Here is a 22,470-nt window from a genome sequence, read left to right as displayed (position 1 = left end):
GTTTCCCCCATGGAGAATGGCATGTGAACAAAGAAAGGGGGATTTCTGGGAACAGACCTAAACTATTTGCATTATCAGACATGAAGAGAATGAAAAAAATAACACAGATAGTTTATTGTCAAACTGAATCAAAGCATGACAAAAAAAAATTACAAGGTTACACTGTAAAGAAATTTGGTTTTCATCACAAAAGCTCATTAAAATCAAAGAAAACAACCCATTGTCAAGCCAGCAACTCCCCAACAACCCTCCCGACCTTTCAAGTGCAACATCTACTGAAAGGCTGGGAATTCAGAGGTGGTGACATCACGTTTGAAGGGACAAAAGGATCACCCCTCATTATCTGCAGGGCCAGAGGTTCTCCGGAGGGGTGGCTGAGCGGTGACTCCTCTGTTCCCTTGGAGCAGCAGCAGCAGCAGCCTTGTCCTTGCTGGAGCACAGCCCAAGGTGAGGAGGCTGCTGGGTGCCAGCTGTGCTGTGCTTGTGTCCAGCTTCTCCTGCCATTTCCACCCCTCCAGGAGCGTCCACATCAAAACCTGGCTGCAAAACCGAGCGACGCCAATTCCAGAAGGGCGGTGGGAGCACCACGGGGGACACAGCCACAGCCAGCACCTCCCAAAGCCAGCCATGGCCAAGCCTCAGCAGCAGATCTTGGTGCAGAGATCCTTCCTGCCCCAGGAACCCGGCTGATCCCTGAACAGCCACCGACATCTCGTTCCCGGCACGGCTCCTTCCCAAAAAACCCCAGGGAGCTTCCCAAAGCTGTGCCTGCCAACCTGCCCGAAGCACTGGGTCACCCACGGCTCATTCCTTCTCCAGCAGCTCCAGAGGAAGCCAGGAGAGCTTTGCCCAGGCTCCTGCCAGCGTGGCTGGGCTGCTGGGAAGCCTGGATGGCAAAGGTCCCGTGCCAGGGAACCCTCTGGAGGCTGCATCCCACCTGGAACAGCCCTATCCCATCCTGCAGGGAATTGCAGAGCACTTGGCTTTCCTTGAGACAAAAGACAACAAAAAGGGGGGCAAAACCCACTGGAAAGCCTAAAGGTGTACAGAATATTGTGTATTCAGTTCTGCAGACACTTGGTTTCTGTCAGCACAGAACAACAGGATCTTTCTCACCACTATAAATGAGCTGTTTTATGAATTTTGAAACACTTCTTTTACCAAAAAAATAAAAAAGAAAAAAGAAAGGCATCTTTATCCTAAGTAGCAGCTAAGGAGATTGGTAAAATTAAAAACCAAAACCAAACCAATCCTAAAAAAATCAAAAACCCGACCAACCAGTACAAAGTAAAGGCAGGCCAGGTCATTCCAACCGATCACAAGACTAACTAAAAAATGTTTTTAATTGCAACTAATGTGCTATCTTCAGCCAGCTGCTAATTCCAACAGGCCTGAGGTTTTCTGCTCATAAAGCATCAATAATATGTGCCTTTTCCTAGAAAGGAAGGCTCTGCATAAGTCTTACTGTGTCAGATAAAAAGTCCCAAAATAGATTTTCCCAACCAAATAAAGTGTTTTATTCAGATATTCATGTGGATATGGCAGTGATGTTAAGAACAGCTATTCAAGTAGCTGAAGTAAGCCCTTCAAAAGAAGTCACACAGCTTTGAGACTTGAACAAATTATTGTATGATCTCATCCAAGAGATCTAAATAGCTGGAACATCTGCAAGAGTCGCCACCAATTTATTTAGCAGAGTTCATCAGTAGTTCATCAGCTCTGTTTGCACAAGCAGGTGCCAGGGCAGCCACTGAGGAGTCCTGCACGTGATGGAGAAAGGAGAGGGGGAGGAGGGAAGGACAGAGATGGGTGATTTTACCCTCTACCATGGATGTGCATTAGCAGGAGTGAAGTCCCTGCCTGTTACTGCAGAAGTGCAGAAATGCTTTTTCCCAGAGAAGTATTACATGCACAAGTAACTATATTGTTAAAATTTTTTATTTGTGACAGTAAAGAAACCATTCAATACCTGATTGACAACACTCCTCTCTCCTGCAAACACTCATATGGTATCTGTAGTGTTTCTCAAGTATTGCTGGATTGTTCATTGCATCAAAGTGTAAACAGCTCCATCATAAGGAACAAAAAAAAAAAAAAAAGGAAAAAAAAAGAAAGAAAGAAAGAAAGAAACATTTCCATTGCTTACTCCTCTGTTGAGGAGCTCCCAACAGATCTTTAACAAGAAATAAGAAAGAGTCAGCTGGGATTTTACAACATCATGTGAAACAGAAAACTGACAGCTGGTTTTGCATAGTTAGCCCAGAGATTTTGAAGCAATTGTCCCACGCCAGTCTCACCCGCCCCTCCTCGCCCCACAAAGGCAAAAAACATCACAGCACCTTGGAATCAGAGGCACAAACTTGTTTTTGTTTTACAAATAGGGCTGTGCGGAACTGTGGTTTATTAGGTTAAAAACAATCTGTCCAACAGAGGGTTAATGCCTTCGGAAGTCACAGAGCTACAGATTCTTTTTCTTGGTTTTTTTTTTTTTTTTTTTTACACTGAAATTTCAAAAGCTGCAACATCAGCACACACCAGTGTCATTTAGATACTTTATTGTCCCCAACCAGTCTAATCAAAATCATGCTGTAAGAAAAGTGATTGCGTACACTGACAACCAAAACGTCTCCAGGTGTTGAGTTTCTTCCACGCGTAACTTTTTGCTGTTTTAATAAAGATCAAAAGGGCGAAACAAAGAGACAAAATTATTCTTCCAAAGCTACCTAAATGAACACAGCAATATTGTACATTTGCCACCATCTCCCCATGCCCAGCCTGCCACGCTTCCTGGTGTGAGCAAGGATTCTGAGCACAGCCCTAAGGTTACAAATGGCAATTTCACTGTTAACGCTTCCGTTGGAGTTCAAGGGTCTAAGGCATTCTGCCTTTCAGCTTAATTTAAAAATACCCATACAGGCAAAAAAACGTTTTTTAACCCAACATAAAAAGGACAACAGAACTTCAGGCCAGGCAGCATCTCTTTAAAATGACCAACTGGGAAAAGACTTTTTAATATTTCTATAATATCCAGAAACAGAATTGAAACCCAGGGTTTATAACAGCCCTGGTGACCTGCATGCAGTAACTGCACTTCAAAATACTCAAGAGATTTAGGAAACAAGTTGTAGGTTTGTTTTTTTTTTCCTATTTGAATTTTTTTTTTTTTTTTTAAATCTCGTATTTAAAATACAATCAAATACCCGTATTGCAAATTTTACAAACATTCCACTCGTTCTCTGACTTTATGGACAGAACTCTATTGCTTTTTTAGAATCTAGAAACTCTAAATATATAGCGTATATATATCCACACAAACTCAACACTTGAAATTTCAAGTATGATGATAGTGTCAAAATAAAACAACTGTGACAGTTTGATCCCTTTGGCCAAATCTGAATACCCAGGGGAGTCCAAACCTGATTGCAGAGCACTCTGAGTTTTATTTCCATACAAGTTGGGTGGGTTAAAAAAATAGAACTGATCAGAACTTATAGAAAATACTCTTAATGCTAACAGAGATCAAAGCTGTGCTAAGTTTTTTTTGTCTTTGTATTGTCATTTTAATGCTGTACTAAGTTACAGTAAGTTGGGCTTTTTAAAATTTGGGGGTTTTAAGAGCCAAAATAATACAGTACAAGTGTGGTTGTACAGAACAATCAGAAAGCAAACATCAGAACCGTTCCTCCAGAGGCTGGTGCAGAAGTTCAGTTGCCCATTCTATGTGGATTTGAAAACAATACAAGACACTTTAATAATATAATCAACATTCATTCACAGACTTAAGGCAACTGGTTCATGAAATCGCTGCTTCCAGAGATGCCAACGGGTGACATGGTTTGTCTCACGTCCAACAGGTCACAACTGTCACATGGCCCTGTCTCGTGGGTTATTTACTCATTGTCTGATTGTTTGGTCTAATGCTAACGAGAAAAAGTCTTTGAATTTCTTCAGCCATTCCTCTCATACCTGCAAGACTAACTACAACCTGAATACTTCCCTGCAAACTGCACTGGGGCCCAGGGGCCACAGGCACAGTTGAAAATACTGCTCAGAGAACAACTTTTTTTATTTTTTATTTTTTTTGGCAGCTTAGTTTCGTTACTCTGGAGTCAAATACAAAATTAAACCATCTTAAACTGAAAGTAAACGTTAATGGACTAACCAGAATCCATACGTCCTTTTTTTTGTTTGTTTTTTTTTGTTATATTTTTAAACAAAGTAGGCTTTGTTTATGTTGTTTATTTTTTTTTTTAAATTTTTAAACTCGAGTTTATCTTTTTGCTGTGGCACAGATTTGTACAGTACTAAGGTGATGCCAGCTGGTTAAGAAACAAAAGGGTGCTGCCCTACAGACTCACGGGTGTGACGGGACTGCCTTCAGCACCCCCTGGGCCCAGCCACAGCTGGAGCACAGCTGGAGCACAGCTGGAGCACAGCTGGAGCACAGCTGCACTGCAGGGGGGGCTCAGGTTGATCCTGCACCCACCACCACCCACTCACTGCCTGTGCAGACTGGCCTGCCCCTCTGGGATGGATTTGTTAAGCTGCTGCACCAACGCTCTTGAGACAAGGATCACAAGCCCCAAGTCCATCGCAAAGAAATTTTGGTTTTTTCCCCCAAGTCATCGGGACTTTTCGAGGAAAAGAGAAAAGGCAAAGGGGGTCTACAATTCAGAATTTAGCACGAGGCTAATTAGAAGCACCAAATAGTCCATTTAGTCTTCTCTGATGACAGCCAAATGCAGCTGCACTTTTTATGTTTGCAGATTTCTGCTGTGGACTGAAATAACTGAAAGGTGACACTGGAAAGCAGGGGGGGAAAAAATGTGTGCCTTGTTCTCTAAAGGCATAAAATATTTAAAAATCATTCATCTGAAAAGGTACCTATGGCACTGCAGAAGGTGTTAAGCAGGGTCTCAGATTCAGAGATGAGTCTAACTCAACTCCAAAGCCAGAGGACCAATTTTAGTCTAGGCTAGTAACTTCTGCCCTTCCAGCAAGACTTGATACAGCTCCTAATCTGCACCTTACACCTTGGGGAAAAAGAAACACAAATCAAAGGTGTGGGCAAAATACTTCCTGCATTTTCATGTATGAAAGAAAGGAGAGGGCTTCATCTTAATTTAAAAAAAAAAAAAGTAAAATTCCTTTACAGGTCACCTTTAACTGGGTTCTCTGGTATATCAGATACCAGTGGATTAATCCAGGGGGGTGGGTTATGAAGCCTGCATTTTATTTATTGCCCAAGTTTGCAGCTTACAGAAAATGTCTCATAGCACAGGCACAGTGGCAAAAACAGTATAACAGCCGATGGTCAACTCCATTTGGTGAGTATACAGTAGCAGCAATTTAAAGAAAAAAGTACTCCAAACAGCTCAATATAGATCCAGCTTACCCAGTTGGGTTGTTTTGAGAAAAGAATCTTAAACTAATAAATAGATCTCCTCGCCGTTCTCCCAAGATAAAGGTTTTCCAAAAAAGAAGAGGCATGGCAGTTGTGCGTAAGCAGAGACAGCAGAACTTCATCTGTCTGGAATTAAAGGTGCTTTAGGTCTATCAGCCACCTCGTTTCCTCAACTCCATCACTCCCCTAAATACTCAAACAACTGCAGATATGTTTTAAAACTGTGCCCAAAATCCTCATCAGTGAAACACGTTAGTGACCCCAATTCACCTCTCCCACGAACGCCTGAACCTTCTGAGCATGACAAAGTGTAACACAATTCAATGTCATCGTGGAGACAGGAACCCAGCATCTTGGTTTCAACTTTTTCCTTTGTTATATATTACAGTGCTCTATAAATTTTTTTTTTTTTCCTTTTTCCTTTTAAAGCATTTAGACAATACAAGACTAAAAGATGTCTGGAAATACGTCTTATACAAAAATGAATTTTTATCTTAAAATAACATTCAAAAAGGCACTTCATTCTGTAAGAAAAAATTCAGAGTCAGGTCAACTGCTCTAAGCAGGGGGGTAAAATTGTCTGCATAGTGGGAGGGGAAGAAAGGGAGAGAAATTCAACTGCTGAAATACAAGCTTCTTTTTTTTGGCATGTTTTAAGAAAAGCTGATCCAGTAAAAGATGTCCATTTATGAAATTAATTAAAAGAGTCCCATTTAAAATAGCTTCTTTTTTTTTTTTTTTTTTTTTTTCCTTTAAAAAAGTAGTCTGAACACATGACCTTAGGAGTCAGGCTTCTGAAGGCTTAATAGCATCACTCATGATTGTCCTTCGTGTCCAATGTAACAGGAAGATCAAGAGTAGCACTTCTGACAGGGGTGACCTCCCCAAAGCTTACACTTGAAAGAGCTGAAAGAGATGGAGACAGCCTCTAGCAACTGCAATCTAGGAGCAGGAGTCAGTCAGAGTTAAGGGCTACCTGTTGCAGAGTTTATGAAGCATACTGTAAACTTCTTCCTCTTTGCTTAGTCCTTCAAAGAAAGGAATAAGATCTAGCAGCTCTGTGTCTGTCATGTCATCAAACCAGGACTGCACAGGCACCTGAAACAAAGCAACCAACAAACACTGAGAGGCCTTCACTATGGAAAAGACATGTGAGTTTTGTCTGGGTAGGTGTTCTGTAACCATCAGGACAGCTGACCTTCACCTGCATGTCCAGGAGACCCACACAACCCCACACTGGGCAGCTCTCCTTGCTTTGCCTGCTTGGTATCCAGAACAGACTGGAAGGCAGACACAGGTTATGAAGCTGCACTGACACTTTATTTACAGGCATTTTTTTTTTTTTTCCTTCAATTTTTTTTTCTCTAAGAATTATCAGGGTGAGTCACCAGGCACAGGCAGGCAGCAACAACCCCTTCCAGCACGGGGTTTGGAGTTTGGTTGTTAAGTGCAAGAGCAGAACATTGTTCAGGTTCAAATGTTAGATCTAGTGAGTGGGTTCAGAAAACAACACATATAATAACCCTTGTGAAATATGTAGGCTGGATTTGGGGAAGGTGCTCTGTGTATCTTCATTATGGGAGCACATTGAGGTCTTTTCAAGACTATCTTGGATCTTGTTACAAGCTCTGGTTTCTGCAGAGACTCGAGTATCAGTCAGCCAGCAGCACTTTTCTATACATGATTAAACTACTCTGACAAGGCCCTTCATTTCATCTCCCAAATTTCTACAGCTCATTATTTTCTTGGCACTGATTTCCGAGATACCGAATGATGATCTTGGATTGGGTTTTTAATTTTAACCATGAACATAAATTAGAGCTACAGGTCCTGATTATTATAAATGGCAGCTTTAAGCCATGTGTGGCACCAACCAGAAAAATGTTTTCACCACATCACTTAGGGCATCACAATATTAGGATCTGAACTTGAAAGCTGACTGCTGGAAGATAAATAGCTCATGTTACAAAAAAAAAAACCAAAAAAAACCCAACCAAAAAAAACAAAACCAAAAAAAAAGCTATTCTGGAGAGGCAGAACTATGCAAAGCAGTGCTCTTAATAAAAGATTTTAGCAGTTCACAAAGAAGGCAGCCTAAAAACATCAAAGCAAACAGTGCACAGCCTGGTTGTCTAAAAGTCAGCAGATCTGAGAGTTCCAGCTCCTCCTCTGGCAGCTAAAGCAGATGTGAGCAGCTGCAGTGGCTGCAGCCATGGATGGAGCAGCCCAGACCTCTCCATCAGAGCTCCTGGAGCCGACACAAACACACAGGGAAATGCACACTGCTCCTCATTGCTCTCCCCCACAGAACTGCTGCCTGCCCTTTGTCCTTATTCCTAAACGTTGATGAACTTATTGACTAACAGTTCTAATTATGGAGTTATGACAAAAATAATTGAGAGAGGAGCCTTAACAACACAACAGGATTTTGATTTTTTTTTCTTTCCCTTACCCACAAATGCAGATCTCAGTAGCAACCAGTAAAGCATTAATTATCTTGCCTAATAAAATATTATTCACACAATAAAAAAAGATGGGAGCACCTAAAGAAGCGCAGGCAAGCCATTCTTTCTGTAATCACTACTCCAAAGAACTGAATCTGTGCTGCAGGGCAGCTTTGTTTCTCAGAGCTAGGTTGGTTTTTCAGGTTCCACACCACTTGGTGATTCTCAGAACTGCTGGACCTGGAGCCCACAGCCACAGCTCTGCGCACACGAGCGCTCACGGCTGTGACACGCTGTCAGGATCAGTTTGTCCTTCAGCACTTGGCAGTGAACCCCAGAACCCACCTGCAGCCTAAGAAAACACCAAATCTGACACAAACCAGCGCTCTGAAAAGTCTATTTTCTGAATCACAAAACCTGGGCAAGGGCCAGGGAGATGCAGTCACGCTCGAGTGCTCTGGATACTTACTGCATTTTCAGGATGGAAGATGTAAGATGCAGGAGAATTATCTACTATAATAACTTTACTCAGCTCACGGCCCAGTCGACTCAGATCCTTCACGTAATTCCCTCGGTGGAAAACACAGGATTCTCTAAAGAGCCTTGCCCTGAACACACCCCAGCGATCCAGTAAGTCAGCTACTGGGTCTGCATACTTAAAAACAGAAGTCAGAAACATCGAGTTAGCAACGTGCAGGTAAGGCTGATTCACAGAGCCAAAGAAGAGACATGAAATAATTTCAGATAAAATGCCCTTTTTCTCCATTTTCTTCCCTGCTCCTTGTTAATTAACTCACTTGCCTGCAAACCTGAAGTGATTAATAAAGAGATAAAGCAGAAGTAGGACAATTACCTTTCTAGAGAAGGCCAACTTGCACTCTAAATGTTTTCTGTGATTTATTGATTAGATTTTATTCTCAGGGCCAACAGAGTTACCCTGAGAATTCTCCAGAAGTTGAAGGATCCAGAGATCTCACCTACCATTACCATAAAACCAGCCAATGCTAATAGAAAATCAATATGAAGCTTTTCCCCAGCTGATTTGTTTCCATGTGCCTCTGAAGATAAACTGCAGTGAACAAATCTGAGCCTGACGTGGCTCTGCCAAATGATGCCCTTGGAGCAACTGGGTCAGCAAGACTCTTAAGTTTACCAAATTGCATAATTAGGCCAAAAAATATCAGCTAAAGATGTTATTAATAAAAATACTCATGTACAATACCAGGGAAATTCTCATTTTTTACATAAGGTGATACTTTAAGTGAGGCACAGCTTAGAATCCAAAAATTTACATAAACTGACCAAGAAGAAGTATCCAAATGAACTCAAACATGAATAACCACATACTTGAAAATGGTAGTTATATCTTATTATTGCACAACAGGAGTTACCATTTTCCCGTATTTTAAACCAAGAAAAAAACCTGATGTTGAAATCAATCATCTTTCAATTATGAAATAAAGCACATAATTTCAGTATGAAATTGGGGCAGTATCTAGGATTTTTTCAACATGACTGAACAGTAAAGTGGTAAAGAGAATGCAGGGAAAAAGGCTTTATAGAAGATCAGGGTCCTGTCCCCTTCCACCATCTCTACAGTAGGCTGGAGCAAAAGCTTGCCATTCCAGAGCATTATTTAGAAATCACCAATTTCATTTTACAAACAAGACACCACAAATACAATACACTGAAGGAAGTGAAGAATTCCAGATCAGTCTACTACTGTAACATCTACCACAAAATCTACCTACGAGCCACTACTGCTACTGCAGAACCAGAGGGCACAAAATATTCCTGGGGACGTTTCAAGCTTTGCAAAAAGGCCTCATTTTCTAACTCCAGGTTGCAATTGCACCTCGACAGAACAAGAACCCAATGGTTCCAAATTTCCAGTGAGTTTCTGAGTCACTGGTTGATGGTGTGGACAGGGTTTAATTCGGTGCTTTATTTCATGCCCAGCTTTAATGTGCTGCTTCACTCGCACGCTATTTGTTCTAATTTCTCACTATAACCATGGTAACTTGTGAGCCTTTCATATTGGCATCATGAGCAATGCATGGAGGCTACATTATGAGACAAGCCCATATGTGATGGTGTTACCATGGAAACACTTACCCACACACTAGCAGACAAAGTACACACTGTCAGACAAAGAAGCAGAAAAGAAGGGGAAAAATTAAGATAGTACCAACTGTGGAAATAATTATCCATAGAAAACCCAACCAAAAGTCCACTGACCAGCACCAGAAGGGTTAAAGAGATGAAGGCAGGAACAAACCTTGGCTAGACTGGCTGTGAAGAGTACACATTCAAAGAGCTCTCCCATCCTCTGAAGAAACTCGTCCACATGTGGTCGTTTCAATACATAAACCTGGAATGATAACAGCATTTAGGTCAGATGGTGCTCAAGGAAAGAAAAGAAAAAAACCCAAAACCACTCCTGCAATCCCAGCACTTGAAACAAAAGTTAACAGGGAAGCAGCTCAAATGAAATGCTGGGGAAAAAGAGAAGTATGCAAGATAAAAGTAGAGATCCCATAATGAGAGATTGGCAGGCACGGGCTGCCAAGCCCCTGCTGATTCTGCAACTGCAAACACCGAGCATCAACAGGAATGGTGCTCCTTCAAAAATCTCACTGGAGGCACAGGGGGACAGGAGGGCTTCTCAAGAAGTGAGGATTCAGATCTCTCCACCAAACCCATTCTGCCGCTGGAAAGCTGCAGAGCTCCACAGAAGGAATAAATCTGATGAAGCCTCTTATGACAGCAGGAATTGCACAACAGGGACCTGTTTTCCTTCTGTGGCTGACTCTTTCACTCCTGAAATCCCAGGTGCCAAGAACCATAACTCACTACGGAGATGGATCAAGCCCTCCAGCTCTACACAGAACTTTCCTCACCAAAAATCTTCACAGCACCATGCACAATGTCTAAAAACCCTGGGTTTGAAATTTGCTGACCAAGTTCTACAGCATCTTCTAAAGAGGGACCTTGCCAAAAGATGGCAAATTCCAAGGATTTCTCTGCTCTTCAGCATCCTGCCTTCAGCAGCACTCTGCTGCCCTTTAGCACAGGCTTGGCTGCCTGCTGTCAACAACCTGATTAGCAGATATTAAAACCTCCCTGCCTTCTCCTTCCAGAGCACAAAAGATGATTTTGTGCTCACAGAAGATACCAAAACAAGCAAACTGCTGCTCAGAAAGCTTGGAAACAGCTCACAATATACTGGGAAGATGAAGAGGGGAGTCTGCTTGAAAAATATTTATCTGTCTTGTTTGCAGTTAGATTAAAAGTTTGAGAGAAAACATTGGCAGCATTTTATCTTCTTTTGTTTGGCAAATAATCCCTAATACTGGAAATTTCAAGTGGAGAAGTCTGGCATAGAGCTGAATTCAGGAGGAACTGCAAGACTGATGCTATTTCAGGAATTTCATTCTTTGATATGTAAAACTAGATTAACTGTATGTATTCTACTAGATTCCTATTAATAAGAGGTAAAAAAAAAAAAAATTAAAAAAATCAAGGTACCCAAAGAAAAAGCCTGAAGGAGAAAAATATGGAAAGAGCAGCTTGAACTCAAGTGTAACAATTAAAGCCTTCAGCAAGAGAAGAAAAAAAGAAACTGTGTAATTGAAATTGAAAACCTAAATTTGAAAGCAGAGGGTTTTTAGAACACATATGATGGAGCTGCACCTTAATGACTAAAGCAGAAATGTTAATTTTCCCCTTTATGCAGCATACAGATCATACCATGAAGTCTTTATCTCTTTTAAGTTATTTCTATGAAATTCATCTAAACTATTTCTGGCCACAGAAATATTATATTCAAACTTTGATACAGATAACAATTTATAACCCAGATTTTTTTTTTTTTTTAAAACAACTATAGCAGCACCTAACCCATCAAACAATTGTGACATTTTATGGATTAAAGACAGTTAACAGATGTACTTCAACAGCAATCTCTTTCCAGATAATTACAGCAATGTTTCCTGTATTTCACCAGGCATAAACCAAGTAATTTCCTCTCCTATAACAACGCAATTAATTTTTCATTTAATTCTTTCTACATGAAGTTGTGCTGTAGTATTTCCTCTCCAAATTCTACCTCTGAATTTTTTTTAAGACAGAAAGACAGCTGCAGTCCCTCCGCATCTGGGTATCCTGAGAGTATCCAACTTCCCAGATGTGAGAGGAAAGACAGCAGGATCCAAGTTAATAATTAAGTTCTCAATTCTTTAGCCTTAAATTTTATTCCTACACTTTTTTTTGAGGGCACAGAAGGGGAACCTCAGAGTCTTAACATCATTCTTGGTGAGCAAGTCCTGAAATTTAATATTAATTTCCCATTTAAAGCCCAGTGCTTCCAGCCTCAGCAGAAGAAGTCTCCTCTTTGCTTCCCATCCCTATCTCTGCCCCTGTCAGTGAAGTATTTCCACTTGGAATGTAATTACAAACTCCCTGCCAAGGATCTGAACTTTGCTGCTTGCAACACAACCCACCTCCTGCATCAGGAGCACACAGTAAATCAACCCAGAGCTGCAGCCCCAGAGCCCTGAGCCACAGCTTAGGCTGCATCTGCCAGTCCTCACAATAAACACTCTTCTGGCTGTTTTTAGGGCTCCTAATGCTGCACCTAATTCAGGATTAGCTGTGAATACACAGCATTTTTAGTTGGATGGTCTCTCTTTTGCAGTTTAGGGTTCCTGATCCACCACAGAGCACTCACAGCCTCCTCTACTTGGGTCTCTCCTGCTGCTTTGCCTTAAATCTTTCCCTACTGGGATCTGGCCAAAAAGATTTGCTTCTCGTGTTAAATGCCTAATTAATAATAAATGTCATCTCTTAAGATGAAGTCTCACCAAATTTTCCCCTTAATTATTTCCCTCTGTTAAAAGCCCCAATTCCTTTGCCTTGTTTGGTTTTTTTTGTTTATTTTTTTTTCACTTTTTTTTTTTTTTTTAATTTTATTTTGGCAGAGCAACATATCTTAATACTCTGGATAGTTATTCTCCTTGAAGTTTTCTTTGAGAAGTCCTACTTAGAGTCTGGAAGCAACTCCAAAATGTACTGGTATCCTGGGCTACAAAATCTCTTTGGTTTACTTCACATAAAAAGCTTTCTTCAGCTGACAGTGCAGCTCTTTTCTCCTCTTCCTTCTCATTTGGAAATTTTTCCCCTCCACTTTGTTAGTGGCTGGACCTGAATCTCAATGCTGCATGGTTATTTGTGGCTTGGCTTTTTCCTCCACTGCCTGATGTCTTCAGTTGAAATCTCTAGACTAACTGGCTCCTGGCATTTTTCTGAGATTTATATACTGTCTTCAGGGCATTAAAAAACAAAAATCTATCCTTTTTTGTATTGTATGCTCACTGATATTTTTCCTTATCACAGCAAGAATTTAGAGGAATATAGTCTTTTTTATTATTATTATTTAAAATGAACCCTACTCAACATTTTAAGTACAAACCAGGCACCAGGCATGTTTCCACAGGATTCTTACAGCTGCTAATGGCAGAACACAAGCAATTATCTTTAATTGTTTTCAAGCATTTCATACTTCCATGTGAATTTTCTATACCTCAAAGCAGCCTCAGCCTACAGAGACTCGGTATTTGTGAAACCCAAAGGCAAACCCAGCTCATTTTCAATCAATTTAACAGGACACACAGAACTGCCTTCCAAAACCAGCTTCACAATGAGGAAATCTGCAAGTAATGACCAAAACATCTGCCCATGACAACTCCAACTCCTGTAATCTCCTGTTTCATGTCTCTTCTGAGCAGTGAGCAGAAAATCCCTCGCGGGTCACACAGTTGTGGCGGTGTCCCAGTGCAAGTAACCAAGAATAGGCCAGTTAGAATGGATACAGCCTATCCTGGATTACTTGAACCAGGCCACAGCCTTCTGCAAGAAAATCCGTGAATTCTGTGCTTTACAGGAAGGAAAATTATTATTCAATCAGCCTTCCCCCCCACCCCCCCATCATTAAAAAAAAAACCACAACAAATTTTGCATATTGTCTTCAAAGTACACATGCCAAATGTTCCTTCAGCTTTCAACAATTAAAAATAAGCAATTAATTGAATTAACTCCCCCCTCGCCCCAGGCAATCACTTAAAAATTAGTTTTACTCAATAAACAAATTATATTGAAAAATTCAATTCAAAGGTACACCAAATGAAACTCTTCCTGGCTGCCCTCATTATTCTTGGGGCAACAATAAAAAAGGCACAAAGCCACTGGAATTCAATTTGGATGGAAGGATGAAGGACAGGCATTCCCTAAAAACCTTCCCCCAGTGGGGATTAAAGCTGTATTTGATGCAGTTTCTGGTCTGGGGGCTGTGGTCACTCTGCTCTTGGTCAGTGGGAAGCAGTGTCCAGAGGAGAGGATTGTCCCTGCAGTTAAATCGAGGTGCCAAAGGGGTTGGACATCTCCCTCCAGCCACCACTCCCACCCTCACCGAGCCTCCTCGCAGCTCCAGCACATTCCATTGGATTTCCCACAGCTTCTCCCCTGGAATTTGGAAGAGGAGGAGACCAGCTCTGACCTCCTTTCACCCAGAGTGGAAGGAGAGAAGTGGCCAGAAGGGTCAGCAGAACCCTGCTCCTGTAGCTGGGCTTCACCCCCAGCACAAAGCGTGGCATTGTGCCCCAAAACTCTGCTGGCATCCAGAGACCCACAGCAGAAAGAGAGGGAGGTTCCTTCACACCTGATTTATTTCCTCCTTAAAATAAAATGACAAATCCTTTCAAAACATAAGGTAATTTAGGCTGGAATAAGAAAGATGGGAAAGGGAGAAGGGTTGTTAAGAGAAGCAGTTTTTTAATCTAGTGAAACCGGTTTACCCAAGCACCCTTTAAAGATGATGAATTGTCCTCCCTATAAAAAAACCCCAAGAGTCTTTCTGACCTTTGGATTATAAATTATATAAGGGAAAACAAATTCCCCAAACTGAAGACATTATTTAATATCTCTGTTGAACTGCAAAAAAACCCAAAACCAAATTAGCCTTTACCATGAAAAAACTTGTTAGATAAGTCAATCTCAAAACTCTTTCAAGGAGTACAGCAATTCAATTTGCCCACAACTTGTATTTTTTTGGTATATGAGATCTGAACAATCTCAATCTCATACAATTTCAAGTTTCTCTATGAATGGGCACCTCTGAAATGGTATTTCTCAGTTTGTTTCCACTGGGGCTCCGCCTAAGGCAGAGTTCAAGGACAATAAAAATGTCAACCTCCTGCCTGAGAAGGTACCAGGCTCCCTGGTAAAACAGGGATATGCACTATGGACAGTGTGGTTCCCTACACTTCTAACATTTCCCATATCCTGGGATGTTTTCCTCAGGTGGAAATGTTTCTCAATGTCAGTGAAATCTTGGAGTTTATAAACTGCTTAAGAAAATGGACATGCATTACACAGATGACAAATCCTGATAAATGACAGAAATTGTTCAGATCAGTTCATTCATGCTCTAAGTGACTACAGAATTACAGGTTTGAAGTGGGCACAGGTTGTCAGAGCTCTATAGCCTGTGTTCATGCACATCAGACTCATACAGAATATCCATTTCTGCCCTTTATCATGGTGCAAGACAAAAAAGATTCCTGAATGTCAGCAATATTACAAGAGGCATTACACACACAGGCTTTGCCTATTCTGTGCGCCACACAAATCACCTTTATTTCAAGGATCACAAATTCCTTACAGTTACCTTAATTTTTACCATCCAAATGTGCCTGAGGTATTTACCTATTTTAGAGGTTAACAACTTGAAATACAAAGAGGAAAGCAATTTCCTTGAAAATTATGCAGGGAGTTTCCAGAAAAGCACAAAGACCAATTTCACTTGACCACCTCTGTCAAAGGAGGAGGAGATGCACGAATCCATTCCCTTTGGATCCAGTTGTGGGGTTTTTGTTTGTTTGGAGGGTTTTTTTGTTGCTGTTTTCTCTTTTCCCCCACATGGAGCCATCTCCAAGTGCCAAACTGCATCATTTTTGGTGAACAATCTGAGAGTTTGCAGCAGGAAATGGAAAAGCAACAGGCTTTTGAAATGTTTGACTATGAAGCCCAAGCCTTTTACTGGGATTTGTTTCCAAATGTAAATATGTCATCCTGACAAGCTAAGTGATCACAACTCTAAGCCATTAAAAAATTCACTTTCAAAAGCATTCTGCAAAGTTTTAGGAGAAAGAATTTGTCTGTTCCACAGCACCAAACACAACTACAGCCCACATCAAATCAGGACTGAAAATCACAAATCCCCCAAAACATCACTTAAATGTTGTAAACATCAGCTCTGGTGAACATTACAGGTGGAAGTACCCTAGATATTGATTTTTTTCTACATAAAACAGGCACAGTGAAAAAACTGTCAAAACAACTATTACTTTAAAGCACATTTCAGTCTACTGACTGATATTCAGTAGTCATTTTAAGAGTGACAAATACATGGAGAGTTTCCATCACAGGAAATCAGACAAAATTGTGAACTAACTTTATGATCTACCAATTAGTACAGGATTAAAATACACAAACTTCTTTGTCTAAGTAGAAAAAATCCATAAAGAGAATACATAAACAACATTTCAAAATTTAAAGTACTTAAGATTTCTGTTAAATCACATGTAGGAAAGGTTTGCTCCTCACTAACTGTAATACCCAACACCCAACAGAAGATGTTTCACACAATTTACAGAGTTCAGGTATCAGAAAGGCTCAACTTCACATTAACCTGTTTAATTCATCTCCAGCAAGAACTTCAATGTCTGCCTGAAGAGGGAAAGTAACAGCACTGTAATTTATTTTATTCAACCCTTCAGAAATGATTACTGATTAAAGACACCAATCCAAGATACATGGAGGGGAGTGATTTTCAAATTATGGGCATTTTGCCTTTACTCAAGACCATTCCCTGGAGCCTTATGTGAAGTTCTTAAAGAATAAGACATAGAAATCAGTCTCTTCATGGTTTTGTCCACACCTTTCAAATATGCTGAAGTATATAATAAACTCCTATCAGAGGAACTTGAATTACTTACAGGAATAAAAGGGGACAGAAATTGAACATACACTGCCAGAAAAATTGAATAAATGTCTATTCTTCCTTTATACTTCCATAAAATATAAAGGACCTTTAGCATATGAGTTACCAACAGATATTAAAGCCAACTTATGCCCTATTTGTGTTGGATTGAATGAAAAATTCAGTGTTCAAGCAGCTTTTTCTGGGCCCAGCAATGTTTGAAACCCCATCCATACATCATTTCCTGTTTGAAAATGTTTTAAAATTGACAAAGAGTCAAGTATTGAAGTCCTGAGAGAGAGAATCCACCTGACCACACAGGGATGCCTGTCTGCATTCCAGAATACACAGCTTCCATGCTTTCCAAAAGGAGAAATTATTGGATGTAAAGCAGCAAATGGAGGAAGAGAACATTCTGGGACTCAGGACACAATGCTGAAGGGAAAAACAGCACTTACCTGATGTATGGTTCCATCAATTTCAACAGGAACGATGAAATCAGCATTGCTAATTGGCTAGAAAGAATGACAAGGAAATAATCAGCATTAAAAATAAGATGGTTGGAGGGAAAAAATTCAGAGGCATAGAAAGGAAGAGTACGTAATTGTGAGGAATAAGTTAATAATCATTATTGACTACATATATCCACTCTGTGTGTGCTCTTACACAAGTCAGAAGCTCACAGTTGTAACTCCAGATGCTGCACTTCCCTCTTCTCTCCTATTTTTAAGATTCATAAAATCTAGCACGCTTCACTGCTTGAATAACCCCACTACCACTGAGTGTGTTCATCAGGAAAACATCTCTTTGGATAAACTCTTCCATCCAGTCTTTGTGGATAAATGACCATCAAGAAAATCAACTGTGTACTGCACACATTCTGCTCGAGGTCATCAACTGGTGACTAAATTAGAAATAAAGAGAGTGATAAAAGTAACACCTAATGAATGAATCAGCAGCTGCAACAAGACTGAAGTTGTATAGCTAAAGGATTCTAAACATGCCAATACCAATCAACCTAATCATGTAAAATTGCATTTTAATTCCAAAGGGAAGAGCAGGCGCACTCTGCCCAAATCCTTGAATCTGTTTTTCCAGACTGTCGAACACAACTTAATTCTCAAGACTTACTGTGAAAAACTGCTGGTCAAGTAAAATTGCCTTGGAAAGCAGGAAAGCAGCCTTGTAGTCAGTTCAGGAGTACAAAATCTAATCTTGGCTAGACAGCAGGGGTAGCTGGGAACAGGCTGCTGCCAATGTTTACTGGTTCAAAGGGACACACACTTAGGCAGAGCTCATGCACTATGTCCATTCTGAAAAAACAGTCATGCAAACACGGCTGGCTGCAGCCTGGAGCTCATTCCATCACCTGCAGCCTGGAAATGGCTGAGACAGAGCTGCCAAGCACAGCTTTAACATGGATGGTGATCAGCCAGCATCTTTCATGGATGCTGCCCAGTCTGTAACTGGTATTAGCAAGCTGAGGCTGGAAAACATCTTCACTCTGCTCTGGGAGATTTGTACAGATGTTCCCACCTGGTTTTCTGGATCAGTCAACAGGCTGATCTTGGGAACCACCAAGAAGATGGCCCTGAAGTATCTGTGGGACTGGAAACAGATTTTAAACTCATGCAGAGGGGCAAAGGTATGCCAAGAAAGCGGAGAAGCAGCTGAGGTAAAGTGACTTAAGAAGCAGATCACAAACTGGGGAGTCTGAACAGGTGCTCTGTGAAAAAATGGTGGGAAAAGAGGATCCTGCAGTATTAACCTGCCAGCAGCACTTTGATCCCACTCCCTGGATAAACCAGATCCTAATTCCACTGTCAAACAACCTTCCTGCCAGGAGAGCAAAATGACCACAAGAATTTATGTGAGGGAAACACCCTTTCTCAGGAGCAAAGAAATAAAGAAGGTTTGATCTGACACCTGCAAGTGCTGGGTCTGAGGGCACAGGAGAGGCTGCACATGGAATCCTCTCATCCTGACCAGCCAGGACTGGCAACCAGACCTCCAGAGCAGCTGCTGATGGAGAATTCCATCCTCTTGCTGACCCCTGTGCTGGTGTGATCTGAAAAATTCCTCAAATACACACAGATCAATCTAGATTTTTCTCATCCGACACTGAGCAATTTCCCCTTTCTGCTCTGGAAAAAGACAGAGGGGAGGTTCCCATCTGTTCCCTGCATGAAGCCCCTCAGATAGGGAAGAGCTCTACAGCCACAGAACAGCTACACAAAAGTTCTGATGCTTCACCTTAAAAAGAAACCCAAATGAATTGTCAAGAAGCCCCAGCCACCAGTTTTCCAGTGGGTGCCAGCTCCCTGCAGACTTTGAAGAGGCTTGCACGCACTTGAAGGATTCATATATGCATGACTCCCTTCAGCAAGAGAAATACTCTGCAGCAGCAGCAGAAAAAGAATAGGTCAAGCTGCTGAGGTTTTGAAATCCACTGATAAAACTACAGCTTTTACAGAATTTAATCCCAACAGGAGCAACAGCAACCAGATCCAGAGAAAACCACACTCAGTGTGAGCAAATTTGTTTTTTTCTAACAAATAAAACTCACCCTCAGACTTTGTAACCAAACTATTCCCAGCTACACATTTGTTTCCCCCACCTGTACTTCAGGTATTGTGTTGATCTGTTGTTGGCACTGGTGGTAAGGAAAGGAGCATGGACTGGAGCTCTGTGCTCCTCAGGGAGGGAAAAGAGGAGAAAAGTCTGCAGCACTTTGCTGGGTAAAGCTTTGTGGGGCTGTGCACACGAAGCACATCCATGCCTCCAGTGGGAACCACCTGGAAGAAGGCAATGCTTTTCCACTGAAAATCTTCAGCTCAGTTAGAACTTTTTTTTAAAAAAAACAACAAAACTTTCAGCACTTTTAATGTTCTAAAGGTGCTTCGCTGCCAGTTTTGAATAGGACTACATTCCAGGCTTGCATGTGGTTTGATGCATTTTATACAAAACCATGTTTACATCTCCTTGATTTAAGAATTTATTATTTTTTTCTATTATTGTTTTATGATGGGAATGATAACTATCCTGTCTATCTCTTCCTTTTTTACTCTTGCCAAAGAACTCCAAACTTTATTCCTTTAATATGCACCTAACATGAAAGACTAGTACCTCCTTAAAGCTTCACAAATATGCAGGGGCATAAAAAGATGAGAATTACCCTCCCTCAGATGTTGCTACTTTCATAAAGAGCACTTTAAATATTCTGCCTCTCTGGTTGTGTCAAAAAAACATGTAATCTGCATTTGAAATATGAAGCCTATTTCATAACAGAATTACGAATTCTGAAGTATCAGGTGTTTTAAATAAAGCCTTTTGTACTAAAACTCTCAAATTTATGTATGCTTTTCCAGCTTTTAAGTGGGGACCTACCTGGTTAGAGCAGGTTTTAATGGAAGAAAAATCCCCAAAATACCCCCAAAACCCTTACAAACGAAAAATTTACAGAACCAAACTTGACTATCCAGGCAGAGCAGGGTGCACACAGGTGTTCAAAGCCCTGCTCTGCTGGACTGTATCGTTATTTCTGATGACAATTAATGGTCTTAATTCAGCTGAAGAATTTCCCTTCATGAAACAAAACCCAAAGAGCACCACTGGGCAGTGCCAGCCACTAAATTCAACTAAATTAATTTCCTCCAGTACTTGGTTTTGTCTCACACACCCCCATAATCACAGGGTTTCATATTGAAATAACATCCATTGTAACCCCTAAGACTCAAACACTGCACAAACTCCAACATCTGCCCAACTCTATGACCTCACACAGAAAGAACCAGTTTTCTTTCCCTCACACAAAACGTTATTCAGTGCTCATCATCAAGCAGAAAAATATTCTGGTTTTTCTTAAACATCCACTGAACATCATTTAAATATCCGTTAAATATTATTTGAATGAATGGGAGGACTAAAAGGAGCCCACTAAGAAACACTCTGCAAACCTCAGTCCTGTGAGAGAGATTTGCAACTGTGTCAACCATTAAACATGCATTTCTTTAAAATGGTTAAAAAGGTAATAACCACCTAAACTGAATCTCATTTTGTTTCAAAACCAGAAAAAAATTACCCACAACACTCAGAAAGCAAGCCTGTATTTTCATCTTTCAGGTAACAATAAGCCTAATGCTTCATTTTTATTATACACAATTAGACTTTTAAATTCAGCTTTCCCTTCTTATTTTTGACTCTTGTTTAAATAGGAAGGCATGGCTCCTCCTTTCCCAATCCAGCTGTGGTTTTTATCTTCCTGTAAAGTTCTCTAGAGCAAGCTCAGTCTGGGAACAGAAGACAAATCTGGCACTGAGGCTGGGAGGTTCCTGCACACCACCATGAATTGTTCTGCACCATCAGGCACAGTAAAGACAGAGAAAAAAAAAAAATCTTCATTTTGGTTTGAGGCACAGGAATTTGTCCTAGTATTTCCATATAAGGTTTTCTTTAAGTCAATAAAGAGAGGCTGCTGCCAAATTCTAACCACAACATGAATTACAAATTTGCATTTTAAATACTGGCAACTAACATGAGAAGGATTAAAAAGTGGAGTTGATGCTTCCAGTGAAAAATGGGGTGCAAGCACCTAGAAGACTGTAAGGGTATTTAATCTGGTTTGGTAGTAGTAAGGTAACATTTTTAATTCTTACAAATTCTCCACTGTATAAAACCAGCAGATACTTTATCAGTATTAGTTGTACTAATCAGAAATGCTACCCTAAGCCAATTTAGACTCTTTGTATTTCTGAAGTCTCCTAATTTCATCCCTAGTTAAACAACAGAAAAAATACCAGTATTGTCACCACATATTGAACTCTGAAGGGTTACAGGAGGTGCTACTCAAAGCTGACTGACTCACCAGCAACACCCAAATGGTATTTGCTTTCCTGCTCTGAAAACTAAATGCCTAAAAGCAATTACTGTGATCAGGACAGAAAACAACATCCTCCAGCAAGAGAGAAGAGCCACCACTGGTACCCAAAACCTCCTGGTTTAAGGTTACACCTAACCCAGCATAAAGCTGTGCTGATTCTCCTACACTAGCTATGGCATCATTTAAACTGCAAAAACAAAACTCTATCTTCAAAGCAACAAATCTTGGACCTGTCCAAAACACAGGTCTTTGGTGGAATACTTAAAGCCATGGAGTCAATACCTATTCCAGGCCTTGTTACAGTCAGCGTGATTGTCTCAAAAACATAAAAGATAAAAATAAATAAAAAATATAAATAAAAAATTAAAAATTAGAAATAAAATAATAAAATAAAAAATTAAAATTAAAAATGAAATAAAAAATGAAATTAAAAATGAAATAAAAAATAAAAAATTGAAAATAAAAAATTGAAAAATTAAATAAAATAATATAGCAATCTCACTTGTTACTACCCTGAGAGCTAATTAGGATTATTAATGATCCTTAGGATCATTAATCATATGATTATTGATGAATAATCAATTATTAATTAGGATGAATAATCACAGGAGAGGCAATGAGGACTCCCAGGCAGAGGATGTAAGAGGAGTTCAAGTGTTAAAAGGCTTAACAGTTCCTGCAGCATTCACTGACAGATTGAAGCTGC

At 40.4% G+C, this 22,470-nt stretch overlaps 1 protein-coding gene across 4 annotated transcripts in view; it reads right to left on the bottom strand.

The window, feature by feature from the left end:
* Positions 1–1,922: 1,922 nt before the first annotated feature.
* The window catches only part of CTDSPL (CTD small phosphatase like), a 79,649-nt gene continuing 59,101 nt past the window's right edge, over positions 1,923–22,470 (bottom strand). For 3 of the 4 annotated variants that reach the window (XM_058831246.1, XM_058831247.1, XM_058831249.1), the window contains 4 exons: positions 17,344–17,400; positions 10,127–10,219; positions 8,318–8,503; positions 2,466–6,502 (listed from right to left, as the gene is read on the bottom strand). In XM_058831246.1, the coding sequence (XP_058687229.1) occupies positions 6,377–6,502; positions 8,318–8,503; positions 10,127–10,219; positions 17,344–17,400 (462 nt within the window). In that variant the 3' untranslated portion in view covers positions 2,466–6,376. Of the gene's footprint in view, positions 6,503–8,317; positions 8,504–10,126; positions 10,220–17,343; positions 17,401–22,470 lie in introns of all 4 variants that reach the window. The other variant, XM_058831248.1, reaches the window with a different exon arrangement.

The sequence above is a fragment of the Poecile atricapillus genome, chromosome 2, assembly GCF_030490865.1.
Source record: "Poecile atricapillus isolate bPoeAtr1 chromosome 2, bPoeAtr1.hap1, whole genome shotgun sequence".
In the NCBI taxonomy this organism is placed as follows: Eukaryota; Metazoa; Chordata; class Aves; order Passeriformes; family Paridae; genus Poecile; species Poecile atricapillus.
Note: the sequence above shows the minus strand (reverse complement) of the source record. Positions and strands in the feature narration are given on the sequence as shown.